Genomic DNA, 18,885 nt, shown 5'->3' with positions numbered 1-18,885 from the left:
GGGAGTGGTCTTTACGGAATGCTGTTAGGGGAGGGGAGGGAAATATATCCTTGGTGGTGGGGTCCGTTTGGAGGTAGCGGAAATGACGGCGGATGATGCGCTGTACATGGAGATTGGTGGGGTGGTAGGTGAGGACCAATGGGGTTCTGTCCTGGGTTGCAGTTAATTTGCCCACAGCAATAGTCTACCAACAGCAGAGATAAACGAAGCGATTTTGCTGATTGAGGATTTGGGATAAATGTTTGCTAGGACTTCCATGCGCTCTGCTTCAAAAGGTGTTCAGCGTAAAAATCTCCAACACTACAGCTTTCTCTGTGCACTGCACTCGAGTGTCAGCGTGGAATTGGGTTCAAATCTTTGAAGGGAGCCTGAACCAGAAACGTTCCAACTCCGTGGCCGGTGTCTGCCTCAGGCAAATAGGTTTTTGAACCACCGTAAAAAAGATGTTGGATACTTCCGAAGTGAACGCTTAAGTTTAAATTCTGCAACTTTGAATTCGATACCACGCGAAATTAAATTGATAACCTCGCAGAAATTATGCGGGAACTTTCAGCCACTTCAACATCTCAATTAACAAGGATGACAACTACTACAACTTTTGGAGACCATTTTCAACTTGAAATTAAACTAAATTTCTTTGAATTATTACAAAATATTGGTAGTTTAGAAATAGAGTCCGTACAATTTGATTATTTCTTGCTCTTTCCAAAATTCTGTGCAAATTGTTACGTATAACTTTCCTTTTAGAAAAAAAATCTATTGAACTGCAACAAGAATTCTCTAAACGCCCGCTACAACGTCGTTGCAAGGTTGCATTATAAGTGGCTGTTACCTGACTTCTTTGGGCTGTTTTGCGACTCTATTAAATTCCGGCAGAAGATCAAGTCTACCTTGCAGAAATTCAGTTTTGCTTTTAGTTTTGCAAATATTAAAATCCAATTTAGAATTCGAGCAGGTAAGTGGCAAGGAGAAATGAATAGCTTGGGATCATTCTACTGGATTTATACTCCTGCTTATACAAATTCACCTTTTCAATGAAAAGTGAAAATGGGTGTGTCCAAAGCGCCAGTTCAGCAACATATCCCTTGTCCAGTCAGCCCAACTACAGGCGGCAAAAGCTAACACTGAAGGGACTACTCACCTTCTGGAAACTGCTCTCAAAACATTTATCTCTCTTTCGAATCTGTGACAGCTCCATGTTGTACATATTCAGTGAATTTGACGTCCCATCGCACATGGAAAAGTAATCGCACAGCTGAAACAAAAGTCAATGTTATTAATCTAATCTTCAAATCTGATAACTAATTCTAGCATCAACAGTCCACAGGAATACTGCACATCATCACTCCCTCGCTAACTCGTTACTCTTAATCCGAAGCTTCTATTCATTTGCTTAAACCCTTGTAAAAGTGACACCCTTTTATTCTGCCACTCAGAATTGTTTCCGCATTCGGTTGTCCTGCACAGTAGCTGAGCGTGATGAGCGCTAGGATCCCAGGAGCAGAATAAAGAAACCAGCTCCCACATTCACAAATGTGGACATTTTCTAATCAACCTGTCCAGAGTTACTGTTACACACATCTGGAGTAACGTGAAACCAGGCCCCCTGACTCAGAAATAGGGACACTAATACTGTGCCATAAACTCTACCCATTACGATGTAACTAAAGGTGGCATAATTGATGCAAATGAGGAATGTTATTCAACATATCCTTCCATAAAGGCCAGCCTTGTCATTTCTTGGTGAATTATAACTGGGTATAATCATATTTATCTCAAAATTTGAGATGGTCAAATACACATGTCAAACATAAATTGAAATGTAAAATTCAATAGAAAATTGAAGCATGAAAAGCTGAAGTTGATGCTGGTTGAAGTCAGTGGCTCAACTTTAGCTGCAAATGTCTCTGGGTCAATTTCAATCTTTTGGGAAGGAAGTAGAAAATGGAAATGGTAAGACCCACTACCATGAGGAGGAGTCAGTAGAGGAATTTTCCTACGTTTTTCTTGTACAGTCACTTTCACCTTACTACATTACATTACATGACATTACTCACCTGTCGTTTGCGCTGTTCAGTGGCAATATTCCAGATGAAAAGAGCCAAAGGTTCAAGATTCGGATTTCCAGCGCTCGGGGGTGTTCCAGTTGTAGAAAGGTCTGCAGAGTCTCCGGAAGATTCAGGGAGCGGGGAGACAGCAACAGGAACCATCCAGGCGGCTGTCACCCCCATCACCAAGAGTAGGACAGACTGGCAGAGATCTGGAAAGGAGAGAGACAGAAAAAAAAACAAAGGCAGTCAGTAGCGGTTCTCCCCGGAGACAGGAACAGGAACCATCCAGGCGGCTGTCACCCCCATCACCAAGAGTAGGACAGACTGGCAGAGATCTGGAAAGGAGAGAGACAGAAAAAACACAAAGGCAGTCAGTAGCGGTTCTCCCCGGAGACAGGGACCACGGGCAGAACTCAGAGAGCAGCAGCTTGTACTAACAGTGCAATGAGGACATGCTGAGGGTCGCAGGCTCGCTCTCCTGGATTCTCTGTGTGGGGCTGTCTTGGGCTCAAGTACTCAGACCTTTGTTGGCATTTGGGCATCATTGGCGCCTATTTATTGTCCATAATTAGTCACTGGCTTTCCCGGTGGAAACCCCGATAGTGTTCCCTCTTTCGTGCGCAAGACTGGGGCGTAAAAACAGTAACAACATTAAAATATAAATAAACTTGTTGAAGCGCAAGCGATCCTCTCATGGTTACTTTTTACTCTTTCTCTTGAGGTAATACAGGGAATTACCAAAAAGTAGATGATTCCCCATTTCATAGCGAAAGTGCTGTCTTTTAGGAAAAAAAGTCAAGTTTTTTAAAAATCACTTACAGTAATATAATTGGGCTTTCCTTTTTTAGACAATGTCTTGCGCCAGTTTAGTATGTGGAAGTTAGCGTCCTTATCACAAGAAGTCACTAGTTGTTGGTACTTATATCAGGATAGAGATTGTGCAGATCGTATCCAAGCTTTTATCAAATTGGAAATAACCAAAGCCCTATTTTGTCTGTCTCCCATCTTCCATAAATTCGATCATGTTCACCTTTGTTTACAAAAACCAGTCAGCCATACATCTCTTGCTATAACCAACCTCTCTTCACTTGTGAGATCGATGAGTACTATATCTGCGATAATATGAATAAATGTTGTACTCGATCATTCAAAATGGAGCTCCTGAAATTCCACATGATCAATTATATTTCGCGCTTTGAGAATTTTCAGCCATGAATTTCTATCAGCTCGTTTAAATATCCTCTGGTGGCTCGCCATTATCCTGCGAAACAGGGGTTAGTAATAAGAATGCTGTCTTTGAAAAGCCGAGATTAGCTGAAGATTGCAGTAGTCATATACTTTAGAGAGGTGGGCTGGTCCTCCTACTCGTCCACTTACTGAATTGTTCATGAATGTTTTTGTACCATGCTTACAGAATGAGCTCCAGTGATTCATATGTCAGAAACTGTCAACGAACAGTTGAGGGCATTCTGTAGGACAGGAAAGAAAGACACTTTCTTTTAAAAAAAGTGTTTTCATTGAATGTGAATATTGCTGGCTGGGCCTGCCTTTGTTGTCCATCCCTAGATGCTCTTGAACCCCTGCAAACCATCTGATATAAGTACAACTATTGTGCTGTTAGAATGGGGTGAGATTTGGCAAAAGAGAAAGTAGGAAGAGTTAAGGGTTAGGGTATCAATTTGATGCATGCATTGACCAGATGACTAGCTAATGACTTCTCCATTAGTTTGTTGGGAGATCAGAGAATGCATGACTGAAGGGGTTAAGTGGAAAGACAAGATATTGACAGATTCTTCTGCGATATGCCCAAATCTTGTTGCTACATGCTATTGGTCTTCCCATGATTTCAATGACAACCTGTTCCATGGTTTTTAGAGTCATAGAGATGTACAACATAGAAACAGACCCTTCGATCCAACTTGTCCATGCAGATCAGATATCCGAACCCAATCTAGTCCCACTTGCCAGCACCCGGCCCATCTCGCTCCAAACCCTTCCTATTCACATATCCATCCAGATGCCTTTTAATTGTTGTAATTGTGCCAGCCTCCACCACTTCCTCTGGCAGCTCATTCCATAAAAGTACCACCCTCTGTGTAAAACCGTTGCCCCTTAGATCTCTTTTATATCTTTCCCCACTCACCCTAAACCTATGCCCTCTAGTTCTGGACTTCCTCACCCCAGGAAAGAGGCAAGTACATGTATAGGAAAGGTTTGGAGGGATATAGGCCAAAAGCTGACAGGTGGGACTAGTTTAGATTGGGATTATGTTCAGCATGGACTCGTTGGACTAGAGGGTCTGTTTCTGTGCTCTATGACTCTATGAGCTAATGACTCTTCTAGCTTTAATTTCAGATTTCCATGCATAGTGGGACTTATGTTCACTGTGAAGATCAGCAAATGCAAGAATATACTGCCTGCGATGTTTGATTGTATGCATGGTTTACTATCAGTTCCCATTATTACACTACATAATCCCGCTCACCACATTGTTTAATAATAGCTTTAATCATTATCTGATATGCCACATTGTACAGCTGGTGGCTTTGGTGGAGGCAATGGGAGTTCAGGAAATCGTGACCTACTCCCACTTCAACCATGGACTTCATGTGACAAAATGTGAGTGTTTTTTAATGATGAAACATAAAAGAAAGACTGGCATGCATTCTGAGCTCTTTGTATGTATTGTATACCTCACATTTGAAGTGTTTTTACTGTTGTAATGAAGCAAAAACCATTTATTTAGGTTTAAAATTGCTTTCAGCAGTATGTTTAAAGGAAAATCTTTATCTTAATGTCTTTAAATGAACCACCATGTTAAAGGACACAAATTTTAGCTTGCTGTGCTAGTCATTTTTACTGTCTGACTGTAATAGTGTGAGCCCTAAGCGGTTTTCTGTCCAGGCTTTGTTAACATGCACCAAGGAAGCCATGAGTATCAAACAAGGAGAGTGGGAAATTGTTAACTCGTGATGTTGACCTGGCTGACAGTATGGATTAGGTGAGGGTGAAAACATCACAGGCATGACTGTACATGGTATTGCAGCAGGTTGGAATTTGTTGCTGCCACAAAAAGAAGAGTTCTTGCTCCCTGCAGCCCCACAAATGTAAAAGAAAATTTATTTTAAATATCTTTAAGAGGTTTTTAAGAGCTATTGGCTAGTGTGGTCCATTACAGGGACTAGTAAGCCGAATACATGATACATACCCGATCATTAGCACGTGAAATATATACTAAGGTGCTGCAATGAGCCTAGAACCCCACAGAGATGATGAAAGCCAAGGGATAAGTGGACTGTAATGATGGTAAAACAATGGCTTGCTAGCAGTGGTTGGGTGTGGAAAGGCGATTAGGGCAGATTAATGTAAAAGAGCAGAGAGATTTAAACATTGGAAGATTTAAACACAAGAATGAGAATTTTGAAGCTTATGTCGTTCATGAACCAAGATATGTCAGCACGATGTAATAGAGTGGCAGCAGGATGTACTACCTACATGGTTCATTGCAGAAATTCCCCAAGACTTCTTCAACAGCACCCTCAAAGCTTTCAACCTCTACCACCAGGGCAGGAAGTACATATGAACAACACCATTTGCAAGGTCCCCTTCAAGTCACACAGTATCCAGACTTGGAATTCTATTGGCATTGCTGCTGTGTCACTGGATCGAAATCCTGGAACTCCCTTCCTAACATCTCTGTGGGCCTATCCTCACCTAGTTCAAGAAGACATCTGTTCTCTAGGGCAACTAGTGACCGGCAATAAATGATGGCCCAGCCCTAATGCCCACTTCTCATGAAAAAGTATATTTTTTAAAATGACAAGGTCAATAGATGAGGGGTGTTTGAAATGAGGAAGAATACAGACAGCATAACTTTGGACTTGCTTAATTTTATGGATGGTGATATTTCCTGCAGGGGACTTGAGCAATTAATGCCCAAATTAGTTAGCATCTAAAGCTGGGCTCAATTCTGCTGGTGAACAAAAATGGGTGCACTTGACCCTACAGTTAAAACAAATAGCTCATTTTCTCATTGGCTTCTTCTCATAATTTAGGCAGGCTCTAGGCACCAATTAGAGAACTGAAGCCACTCATCCGAAATGCCTGTAGCTCATGTATCCAGGCAGTGAGGGTGAGCTGATCTTTCCCTGAAGTTGACTTGTGAAACCAAATGGGGTACTTCAGTCCCTTCTAACTCAACAAAATAACATACTTCTGTACATTTTGCGGCAATTGCACCAGCAGCCTTAAATGGTTACATTAAGGAGCCCGAGTTAGGCTGCTTAAGTACAGCAAACTATTTCAGTTAACCTGGTCTGAACTGAGGCTGCGGTGCTCATTTTATTCAGAGTTGAAGTAAGGACTGTACTAATTTCAGGTTGTACAATCCTCTGGCAATTTTAAGGATTGCTTCAGCACAAGTTGCCATAAGATCAAGAAGATACATTCTTACAGATTCTATCTTTTGAAAGATGATTCTACAAATTAGATAACCTTGTTTTATCCACACCATCATTGGGTGGTATTGCTGAGTGGGATGTCCTAAAGTTATAAAAGTTATTATATAAATGTAACATTATTTCTAATATATTGGTTCCTGAGGAACAAAATGAAACTGACATATAAGTGCTCTTCTAAAGTGGGTTATATTGCTGAGATCTCATTGCTGTGGCTAACATGTTTGGCATTAACATCAAAGAATAGGTGGAATGAATATCTTGCCACCAGTAATAAGATCAAGGGAAGTATAGGAGCAAATTATTACAAATGCTGGAATCTGTACTGAAAATAGAAACTGCTGGAGATCACGGCACGGTGGCACAGTGGTTAGCACTGCTGCCTCGCAGCGCCAGAGACCCGGGTTCAATTCCCGCCTCAGGCGACTGACTGTGTGGAGTTTGCACATTCTCCCCGTGTCTGCGTGGGTTTCCTCCGGGTGCTCCGGTTTCCTCCCACAGTCCAAAGATGTGCAGGTCAGGTGAATTGGCCATGTTAAATTGTCCGTAGTGTTAGGTAAGGGGTAAATGTAGGGGTATGGGTGGGTTGCGCTTCGGCGGGTCGGTGTGGACTTGTTGGGCCGAAGGGCCTGTTTCCACACTGTAAAGTAATCTAATCTAATCACAATGGATCAAGCAGCATCCATGAAGAGAAAACAAGCTAACGTTTCGAGTCTGGATGACTCTTCATCAGAGCTGACATGAAGTGTGGAGGGGCAAAAGCTGTCCCCTCCGCACCACTTCAGCTCTGATGAAGAGTCATCTAGACTCGAAAAGCTGGATTTCTTTATCTCTATGGATTCTGCCAGACCTGCTGTGATCTCAAGAGAAGTATGTAGTGTTGTGGTAATATTACTAGCCTAGTAATCCAGAGTCTGGATCATTGTTTCATAATCCCACCATGACAACATTGTGAATTCAATCAATAAATCTAGAATTGTGGTCAGTTTTAGCAATGGTAAATGTAATACCTATCATCACTTGCTTTAAAAGGAAAAGCCCACCTGATTTACTTTCTGGCAAGGAAATAACTGTCCTTATCTGGTTGAAATGTGACTCCATCTCCACAGTATACAATGTAGTTAACTCTTGACTTTCCTCTGAAATAGATTGATAAGCCACTCAGCACAAGGGCATATTAAGAAATCCTGACCCTGTCTACTTGCATGTCATGAAAGAATATTTTTATTTTAAAAACAGTCGTACACCTGGGCAAGGAAGTGTACTCAGTGACTATTGAGATGCATCTCAGATATTTACCAATCAGAATTTATTGAAAATGTTATTGTTAATATATGGGAATAAGTAATCTAATGAAACCTGAGGTTGAAACTTGCAGCTTGAAACCCATCCAGCTAATTTATCTCTTTATAGATTTGATGACTCTATATGAAGTTAAGAATCTTGGTGCAGTTCCTTAATTTTGTTTCATTAGAGCTAACCACAATCCTTTTAGTGCCAGATGGAGCTGATTAAATAAAATTAACTGCAGAATGATGACATGGCAGGAAGTTTTAAGCAAGAGATGAATGTTCGCTCTTTTGGTCTCAACAAGTCATTCATAAAATTGTGTCACTACTTCACTCACAGTTTACTGTTGGAGTAACAATCATTTCATTTAAAAACAATCTAATTTAATTCTTGCATGTAGAAAATGCTTAGTGGAATTTAAACTTAGGCTGTCATTCTCTGATAACACTTCTGCTTTTTTGAAAATGGTAGATCATTATTTAAAACTTACAGAGCCCACTTTAGCTGCAGATGCACTTCCCATGTACTATGAAACAACAACATGCATTCAGTGAAAGATCTAAATATGACACAGTGGAAGTCTGTAGTGGGTTAGATATTGTCCTTTCACTTGTGGGTTCATTTCTAGTTTAAATTGATAGAATGTGAAAGCTCACCTCCACTGTTCCTTTTTTATCCATCAATGATTCCAGACGTTGCCCAAACTCGGCCCGTGTCATGGAGGCCTGGCCATTTTCATGGCACCAGTGAAAAGCAAGCACCATGTAAATAATCTCTTTAGTTCTGCAGTTCTGGGTGAACACTCTCGGAATTTCAAAAGTAAACCAGAAATATTGAACGCTATTCTCTGTCAGGGACCACTCTGTTCATTTCTATAAAGGGGACACTCCAGATTATAGACTTAACTGGCTTCCCAGGAGAAGCTGGTAGGTGTGATGCTCAACCATTTTGTATCAGGAGGATCATGGGCAATAATAGATTAGGCAAAGCAGCAATACTCACCAAACCCTACTCATTTTCAACTATGTACTACCAAGCGGCATGGTGGCACAATGGTTAGCACTGCTGCTTCATAACGCCAGAGACCCGAGTTCAATTCCCGCCCCGGGCAACTGTCTGTGTGGTTTGCACATTCTCCCCGTGTCTGTGTAGGTTTCCTCTGGGTGCTCCAGTTTCCTCCCACAGTCCAAAGAGGTGCAGGTTAGATGAATTGGGCATGTTAAATTGCTCGTAGTGTTAGATGAAAGGGTAAATGTAGGGGAATGGATCTGGGTGGGTTGCTCTTCGGAGGATCGGTGTGGACTTGTTGGGCCTAAGGGCCTGTTTCCACACTGTAAGTAATCTAAAGCTGTAAATGGACAGTGGAATTGAAAATTGCCCTTTCTGTGAGATAAGATTAAACAATTTCAAGCCTATTCATAACAGTCATAATAACATAGCATTCTGATGTGCCTGGTCACCAATGAAGTACCTTTAAGATGTAATTCACACTGTAGGGAATGGGACAATCAATTTGAACATAGCAAGGTTCTATCAATATCAATGAAACAATGACCACATCATATCTTTTACTGTTTAAATGAGACATCCAGTTTCAATAGTCATCAAGGGCTCTTTGTGCTCTTAGCTGATATGCTTTTTGACCTAATATGGTAATAAACTAAACTTTGTTCTGTGAAATCCAACTCGATCATAATGAAACATGCTGAATCCAACCAAATAATAGATATATAACTGTATTTTGGCAGATATCACAGGTCTTAGTTCTTTTTTGAATGTCCTACAGTTAGTCATGGATTATAAAGTGGGTTTCAGCACAAATGAAGCACTGTTTTAAATTGGACAATGCATCCTCTAACTATCTGAATATGTTGTCCTTTACATCTTACTTTGCAAAGCATCTTTTGATGTGGCTCCTTAGCAAATGCTTTCTGGAGATCGAAGTATAACGTATGTAAGTTAGCTCGCTGAGCTAGAAGGTTTGTTTTCAGATGTTTTGTCACCACACTAGGTAACATCATCTGTAAGAGTTTCGGGTGAAGCACCGGTGATATGTCCCGCCTCTCTATTTATAAGTAAATAATTATATAAAGTCGAGATTAGAGTGGTGCTGGAAAAGCACAGCAAGTCAGGCAGCATCCGAGGAGCAGGAAAATCGATCAAGGTGATAGGTCGGAGAGGAGGGTGGAGTGGATAGGTGGAAAGGTGGATAGGCAGGTAGGACAGGTCATGAGGACGGTGCTGAGCTGGAAGGTTGGAACTGGGGTGAGGTGGGGAAATGAGGAAATGAGGAAACTGGTGAAGTCCACATTGATGCCATGGGGTTGAAGTGTTCCGAGGAGGAAGATAAGGCATTCTTCCTCCAGGCATTGGGTGGTGAGGGAGTGGTGGTGGAGGAGGCCCACTTTAAGATTACCTGGATGCTATAGCATCCCTCCTTTGCCTGGCCATTTTGTACTTTTCTCCCCTCAACCAGATCCTAAAAGCTTAGTATTTCTTTCTTGCCTTGCCTTTTCGTGTAGACACAAAGCCAGTCAGCTTGTTATGCTTGTCAGTAGTGATCAGGCAAGTGGGTAAATAACTTGATGTAGAATGCATTGCCATGTCAATCTCACACCTGCACTATGTGCCAGCAGTAGTCCATGCAGCAAACACACGCATGTGCTGCAAGGAAACAATCACATTTCCAAGTCAGAGGGGAGCAGTCTTCAGTCAATTCCAAGGAGACACTCATCAGTCAGTGGTCCCAGCACAGTAAATTATGGCCAATATCAGCCTAGAGGCTCTGGTATGGTGATGGGTCCATACCACTGCAGTTCAAGGAGTGGGTATAGGACAGCAAATATGGGAGGTTGTCAGAAAACAGGAAGGTTAACATCTGTGGTGATTTTTGCAGCTTTTTTACAAGTCTCTTAGAATTCTTGATTGCAAACTTTCCTATAGTGTAGTCGCTGTCAGTTTGCCTATAAATCACTTCTGTCAGTGATTACTTTCCATGGTTCTTTCTTATCTCCACCCAAATTGAGTTTAGAGAACACATTATCGTGGTAATTATTCACCGAATTCCCTTCCCAGTACTCAGGAGCTGACAGAGGAGCTCTTGTGATGAAGTTGTAGCATCCTATCCCTGGACAAGGAGACCTGGGTTCAAGTCGCACTTTCTCTGGAGGTGTGTTATAAAATCTCAGAACAAGCTGATTGAATCATAATCAGAAGCCAACATTTTTATTGGGCTACCATGTTCCTAGTTTTGAGTGGGTAAAATGGACAGGATCAGTACGGGCACTTGTGGTGCAGTGGAAGTGTCCTTAATTCTGAGCCAGGATGCTAGGGTTCAAGTCCCAACCGCTTCACATGGAAGTCAGAAATCATCTAGACAAGGTTAGGGATGTCTCCATAGCTGGACTATGAAAATGTTTATTATATATATATATATATATATATCACAATGATGGGAGAAGCAACACATTTCAGGTGCCAGGCAGAAAAATATGCACTTATTAGTTGTACATATATATGAACATATTATGGGCTATATTGACTTCCTTCATTTGTCAACCACTACTCGAAAATAGTACCTTAAATGTTTGTTAAATTTTTGAAGTGTTAATTCAGCTCATATTTAATTTCTGTACATGGGCTAAAGAACGAAAGCCAACTTCTTTGAGGTAATTTCAGCCAGAGTTCTCCAAAAATCACCCTGAACCGATCCACTCTTCACTGCATGACTAACCCCACAGTCTGACCCACCCACTCACTGACCACTCCCCACTCTCCGATTCACTTATCCACTCGCTTACTCATTCACTTAATCACTCATTCCTCACATTCATCCATTCACTAACCCTCTGAAAGACTTGAGAACTTTAATAACTTTCTTGAAAAAAACAACTGATAAAATAAACAGGGGCATGTCTTCTTTCTGCAATCAGAAGATCTGGCCAAAAATTTACAAAATGGCTTTTTTAACAGAAATCTTCACAGGCACTTGCCACGTGAGCAGCTGACTGGAATATGGGCCTTTGTATGTTTTGTACAGCAATCACCCTGTTATTCTGGAGATGATACAGATACGATCTCACTTTAACCAAACCAGTTGTGTAAAGTTTAGAGTTGGCATTATTGTACTGTAAAATTGATTATGGATTTGGAACAACCTATTGTATAACAACAATTCAATATCAATCAATTAAATGCATGTTATTGTTAGGTTAGAAAGTCTGCGCAAAACTGACAACTGTGAGAGCAGACAAAGAACAGTGGCTGTCTGACAAGCACTACCATTTTATTTAGGGCAGATCAAACTGTTTTACATGGTTCATAAGTTTATAACTCAGTCCAAAATGCTTACGGTTGGAAAATAAAGTTCAGACTTCTGACCACTGAATGTACTATTACAGCATCAATAATAAGTAGGTAGATAATTAGCCATAGTATATAATTATCCATATTAAGGAAAGAGAATTGGTTATAAAGCCTGAGATGCAATAGCTCACAACATGTACAGGTGATGAGGCAGCTCCCAAATGCACTTCAGCCAGAATGGGGAGTGAACCCACACTCTGGCATTATTCTGGACCTCAGTGTCATGTGTTCTTCAAACTCAGGAAAAAGAAACTGACAATCAAGAGTAAACAGAACCCAAATGCTTCCTGTAGTTGATCTCAATTACTTGGTAGCTCTCTGACTGGGCAAAACAGGATCTATTTCAATATTTCGACTTGGAACTGGCTGGAGGTGGGTGTGGCAGTACCAGCATGAACTCATGCAGCCATAAAACTATTTAGTTTCTTTATCCAGCTTAACTCGCACATTCTGGAGTAATTCCAGTGTACAGTAATAAGTTTTCCTTCCCTCACATGCACAAAGTCAAAGACTATTCATATGAAAAAGCAAAGGTCCACTAGCCAAATTTAATTGTCTAATTCCTTCTACATTTCTTGTTGGAGAGTAATACTTGTAAAGTGAATGTACAAAGCCAGTTAAGATAAAATTCCTCTTAAACTGGCAGACCTCATTCCTTTTGAAAAAGTAGAAGAGACGATCTGGATTAGATTACTTACAGCGTGGAAACAGGCCCTTCAGCCCAACAAGTCCACACTGACCCACCGAAGCGCAACCCACCCAGACCCATTCCCCTACACCTAACACTATGGGCAATTTAGCATGGCCAATTCACCTAACCTGCACATTTTTGGATTGTGGGAGGAAACTGGAGTACCCCACACAGACACAGGGAGAATGTGCAAACTCCACACAGAGAGTCACCTGAGGCAGGAATTGAACCTGGGTCTTTGGCACTGTGAGGCAACAGTGCTAACCACTGTGCCACCATGCCGCCCACCAAACAATGAGAAAACTGTTAAACTTCTTTCTCTCTGTTGATGGCATACAGCCTTTTATTATGCCCAATTCCATTACATACTTGCAAGCTACAAGCATGTCAGAAGCTTGGTATTAGTGCCTTCCTTGTCATTGTACAAAATTGATCAGCATGCCTTTGGTTTCCATGCTACATCTTAATTGTGTCTTTTCCCTATTCATGTGTGAGCCTCATATCACAGTTAGCAACCTTACGAGACAGATACTCAGAAAATCTTCCTTATGTGGTCATACTCAGCATTATTTATTCAACACGATTTTTGATTGTGACTTTTGAGGAGAATGCACTGAGTGATCTCCAGAGCAAAAATTAGTAAATTAAGTTTTATGTTGCTTGCTGCCTCGACAGGTCATATTATCAAATGCATAAGAACTTAAGTTAGCTCAGTGTTATCCTTGGGTTTTTACTCACTCAATGGGTGTGTCAGGAATATTTGAACATGTGAATTAGGGCAGGAGGAGGCTAGGAGTTTGACATCCTAACCTGGTCCATTGCTTGATAAGATCATGGTTGATCTGAAAGTGGCCTCAGCTTCATTTCTCTGCCCTACCCACAACATCCTTTTTGACTGCCCTCATTACTCTTTTCTGACTTTTCCTCATTTCCCTCATTATTCATCACAGGAAACTGTTGAGTGGAACGTATCTGAACTGCTTCAAATACAGTTATGTCCATTTTTAAATAAGGAGGCCAACACTGTATAAAGTATTGTAGATGTGGTTTCACCAATGACCTGTACCACTGCAGCAAAACATCACTACTTTTATATTCCATTGCCTTTTTCCATTTGCCTTCCTAATTACCCACTGTGCTTGCATACAATCCTTTTTGTGATTTTGTACCATGACACCCAGACTCCTCTGAATTGTGCAGTTTCCTCCCATCCTTTAAATAATATGTTTTTTTAATTCTTCCATCAAAGTAGAAGAGTTCACAGTTTCTCACATGTACAAAATATTTGAGCACCCATTTAACTTATCTGTATCCCTCATCCAACTCCTTATGTCTTCCTCACACCTTAAGGTGTCTTACGATAGTAGAGACAGGTATGCAATGTCCCTGGATTATCTTTCTGTGTATCTATACGATATTATCTGTCCATTCTCTGAATAAATATCGATGAAACTGTCAGAATTTGCATCAGCCAGCAAGATCTTCAACTCTTAAATTACAGCAGACTGTAGTCAGAACCTCTCAACTTGTCTTCATTGAGATGGTTAACCATTATTTGCAGTGAAACCTGCGATTTGAGGTGGGAGCCAGACAGCTTCTGTACTCCAGTTGCTGAGGAAAGGCTCAGAAGAACAGCAGAATAAACACATTATTGCTGCAAGCAATTGCCACAGTGAAACACTGGGATGGATTTAGGTCAGCACTTCTTTCTCATCCCTTATTAGCAGGAGAGGTTCTGATGAATTTCTTGAAATGCTGTATGCTTTGGGGTGTGGGGATATCCACGATGCTGTTAGGAAGAATGTTCCAGGATTTTGACCCAATCATCATGGAGGAATGGCAATATAGCTTCAAGTCAAGACGGTGTATGGCTTGGAGTGGAACTCGCTCTTATCTTCTACGTGATAATGGTTGCTGATTTGGAATGGGCAGTTGATGCGCCTTTGATAAGTCACTGCAGTACATCTTGTACATGGTACACATTGCTATTACTGTGCATCTCTACTAAAGTGAGTGAATGTTGAAAATGGTAGATGGATTAGATTAGATTACATTACATTACAGTGTGGAAACAGGCCCTTCGGCCCAACAAGTCCACACCAACCCGCCGAAGCGCAACCCACCCATAACCCTACATTTACTCCTTACCTAACACTATGGGCAATTACCCCTTACCTAGTGTTAGGTAAGGGGTAAATGTAGGGGTATGGGTGGGTTTCGCTTCGGCGGGTCGGTCGGTGTGGACTTGTTGGGCCGAAGGGCCTGTTTCCACACTGTAATCTAATCTAATCTAATCCACCGTGCCGCCCATGGAGTGCCAGTCAAGTGAGCTGCTTTGTCCTTGATGGTGTCAACCTGCTTAAGTTGAAGGAGCAACCAACCAGGAAAGGGGAGGGTATACCATCACACAGGCGAAAGTGAGGACTGCAGATGATGGAGATTAGCGTCAAGAGTGTGGTGCTGGAAAAGCACAGCAGGTCAGGCAGCATCCAAGCAGCAAGAGAATCAACATTTCGGGCAAAGAGCCTTCATCAGGATGCCATTCCAGTTCAACTGGTTACCCCCAGGTGTTCATAGTGGGGTTTTGAGTGATTACAATCCCACTAAATGTCAAAGGGCTGTGATTAGATACTCTCTTGTTGGAGATGGACATTGTCTGGAATTTGTGTGGCATGAATGTTACCTGTCACTTATCAGCCCAGACATTGCTGCATATAGACATACACTGCTTCAATATCTGAGGAGACATGAATAGCACTGAACAATATACAATTATCAGCAAACCTCACTTCTTCTAACCTTTAGATGAAAGATGATGAAGCAGCTGAAGATGGTTGGGTTGAATATATTGGCAGGAGGGATTATTTCACTGGAGCAGAAGTAGATCATTCAGTGCATCAAATCTGCCTTGCCTTTCAATGAGATCATAGCTCATCTGATAATCCACAACTCCACTTAACTCATCTTTTCCCCATAATCCCTGATTCCCTTACTGATTAAAAATCTGTCCACTTTAGCGTTAAATAAACTTTATGACCCAACCTCAACATCCTGCTGTGGTAAAGAATCCCATAGGTTCACTAACCTCTAAGGGAGGAAATTCCTCATTAACTCTACCTTAAATTTGTATCTCCTTATTCTGAGATCTAGACTCTCCAACAAAGGGAAACAACCATTCGCATCTACCCTGTCAAGTACTCTAATAATCTTGACATCCACAATCATCTTCCTGAAAGGAACAAAACAATGTAGGATAATAAAGTGGGCTGATACTTCATTAATATTATATACAGAAAGTGTTCCAACAGCACCCTATGGTTTTAAATCTGAGGGGAGATAGATTATGAGCTTTTTAACTTTGGAGATGTTATTGAATGAGATTGACATCTTTACATCTGGCTCAGTGCCACTAATACTGAGCAAGCTGGCCAATGCCTGAAATTCACGTCATCTGGATTGGACTGCCAGCTGGTAGAGCCAACAAGTGGTGAGCATCTACTTGACCTCATCCTCAGCAAACCATCTGTCATAGATGCATATGTTGCATAGATCTGGGCCGGCACGGTGGCACAGTGGTTAGCACTGCTGCCTCGCAGCGCCAGAGACCCGGGTTCAATTCCCGCCTCAGGCGACTGACTGTGTGGAGTTTGCACGTTCTTCCCGTGTCTGCGTGGGTTTCCTCCGGGTGCTCCGGTTTCCTCCCACAGTCCAAAGATTTGCAGGTCAGGTGAATTGGCCATGCTAAATTGCCCGTAGTGTTAGGTAAGGGGTAAATGTAGGGGCATGGGTGGGTTGCGCTTCGGCGGGGCGGTGTGGACTTGTTGGGCCGAAGGGCCTGTTTCCACACTGTAAGTAATCTAATCTAATCTGACCTCTTTAAAATTATTGTGGAGATGAAATCACTTTATCCAACATCACCTTTGTGCTAAATTGTTCGGAACAGACCTAGCAGCTTAAAACTGACATTTGTAAGGTACTATTAGCAGCAACATTGGTTGACATATCGTTCACTCAACTACCATGATCTCAGGCCAGATGGCCACTCTGTTTCAATGAGGAGTGCAGGAAAGCATGGCAGCAGCAATGCCAGACATACTGAAAAATGAAGTATCAACCTAGTGAAATTGAAATACTAAATTCATCTGCTGATGACAAATAATTCATCTCCTGAGTCCCTAAAGTCTGCTCTCAATCTACAATGTACATGGTGAGATGGTTAGTTTATCTGTTGTTGAAGATGATGATTACTTAACAGTTGTGTGACATGAATGTTATTTGCTATTGCTTGGTGTAAAGGTTACTTGCAGTTGTGTGACATGTTACTTGATAGTTACCAGGTTTCATATGGCCATGGACGACTCCAGTATGTGAGGAATCGCAAATGGTGCTGAACATTATACAACTATCAGTGAATATCCCTGCTTCTGACATGACATTGAGGGAAATCATTGATAAAGCTGCTGCAGAGGGTCAATGACACTACCCTGAGGAACTCTTGCTGTGATTTCCTGAGATGATTATTTTCCAAGAACTACAATCACCTTCCTTTATGTCAGAAATGACTCCAACCAGAGGAGACTTTTCCCCTGATTCCCATTGACCCATTTTCCTGTAGCCCCTGGCACCACACTCAATCTTAATGTCAAGGCAGCCACCCTCATTTCACAGCTGTGTTGTCAATGCATGGACAGGTCTGCAATGAGGTAAGGAGCTGAGAAATCTTGGTAGAACTCAAATTGAACATCAATGAGTAGCTTATTACTGTTACAATGCTTCTTGGCAGTACTGTCAAGGACATAGTTCATCACTTAAAGTCATGGAGTCATAGAGATGTACAGCACAGAAACAAATCAGTCCTACTTGTCCATACTGACCAGAGGTCCCAAGTTAATCAAGTCTTATTTGCCAGCATTTGGCCCATATCCCTCTAAACCCTTCATATTCATTTACCCATCCAGATGCTTTTTAAATGTTGTAATTGTACCAGCCTCCACCACTTCCTCTGGCAGCTCATTTATTTGACTTATTTGATGTTTGAGTGTATATTGAGAAGGCAATATTTGTCCAGATTAGATTTCTTTTGCTGTTTGTGCAGATGATGTACCTGAATTGTCAGATTGATGACTGTTATAACTATACTGGAACACTTTGGCTAGGTTCGTGGCTGGTTCTGCAGCTGCCTTCAAGTCTTCAGTACAATTATGGCAAATTTGTCAGGGCCTGTAGCCTTTGTCCTACACAGTGCTTTCAGTTGTTTCTTTATATCATTTGGAGTGAATTGAATTGCCTGAATGTTGGCATCTATGATGGTAGGTACCTCAGGAAAAGGCTTAAATGGATCATCCACTCAGCTTTTCTAGACGCAGATGTCGCAAATGGTTTGTCTTTTTTACTGATGTGTATGGCTTCCCATAATTCAAGATAGGAGTATTTGTTAAACCTCTCCTTCAGTTCGTTGCTCAATTTTACACCACTATTCTAAACTTTGTGTGGCTGGACGGCAAGATTTTGATCTGATCCATTGGCTATGTGATCACTTTGTTCATTTATCAAAACCTAATGCATGTACTATAGTCCTGTGTTGTAGTTTCACCACGTTGCCAACACATTTTGGGTAGGCCCAGTACCGTTGCTGACATGATTGCATGCACTGTTCACTAATTGACGAGGATAGTATTTGATTTCTATTTTCAAAAAGCAAAGGAAGCAAAAGCATCATATTTAAATTGGTTCACAGTGGGATTTCCACCAACACAGAACTACATGCCCAGGGAGTTCTCATTGTGCACTCATGTTGCTTTGACTTCTAAAATTATCGCAAAAAGAATTTCACCTTGGACAACACATAAATGGAAAAATAACCAGTTTCATTTGAATATGCAAATTAGATTGACTAATCACTGTGTAACATCACAATGTTATCAGTCTTGAAATAGAAAACTTTCTAAACTAAAACAATTCCCTTTGCTTTTATTTTGTCTTTATCATCTGGTTGTTGGGTATTTCTGAAGGAAATGTAGAGGTGGTTAGA

The 18,885-nt window shown here is 41.4% G+C and overlaps 1 protein-coding gene across 1 annotated transcript in view; it reads right to left on the bottom strand.

Moving 5' to 3' along the window:
- il6 (interleukin 6 (interferon, beta 2)) overlaps window positions 1-2,242 on the bottom strand; it is a 5,335-nt gene extending 3,093 nt beyond the window's left edge. Inside the window, exons 1-2 of the mRNA XM_043691029.1 lie at window positions 2,058-2,242; window positions 1,142-1,255 (exon numbers count right to left, since the gene is read on the bottom strand). Coding sequence (XP_043546964.1) covers window positions 1,142-1,255; window positions 2,058-2,231 — 288 coding nt within the window. The 5' untranslated portion in view covers window positions 2,232-2,242. The remainder of the gene's footprint in view (window positions 1-1,141; window positions 1,256-2,057) is intronic.
- Window positions 2,243-18,885: the final 16,643 nt, after the last annotated feature.

This window comes from Chiloscyllium plagiosum, chromosome 5, assembly GCF_004010195.1.
Source record: "Chiloscyllium plagiosum isolate BGI_BamShark_2017 chromosome 5, ASM401019v2, whole genome shotgun sequence".
In the NCBI taxonomy this organism is placed as follows: Eukaryota; Metazoa; Chordata; class Chondrichthyes; order Orectolobiformes; family Hemiscylliidae; genus Chiloscyllium; species Chiloscyllium plagiosum.
The sequence above is the reverse complement of the archived record's forward strand: the minus strand, read 5'-3'. Positions and strand labels throughout refer to the sequence as shown.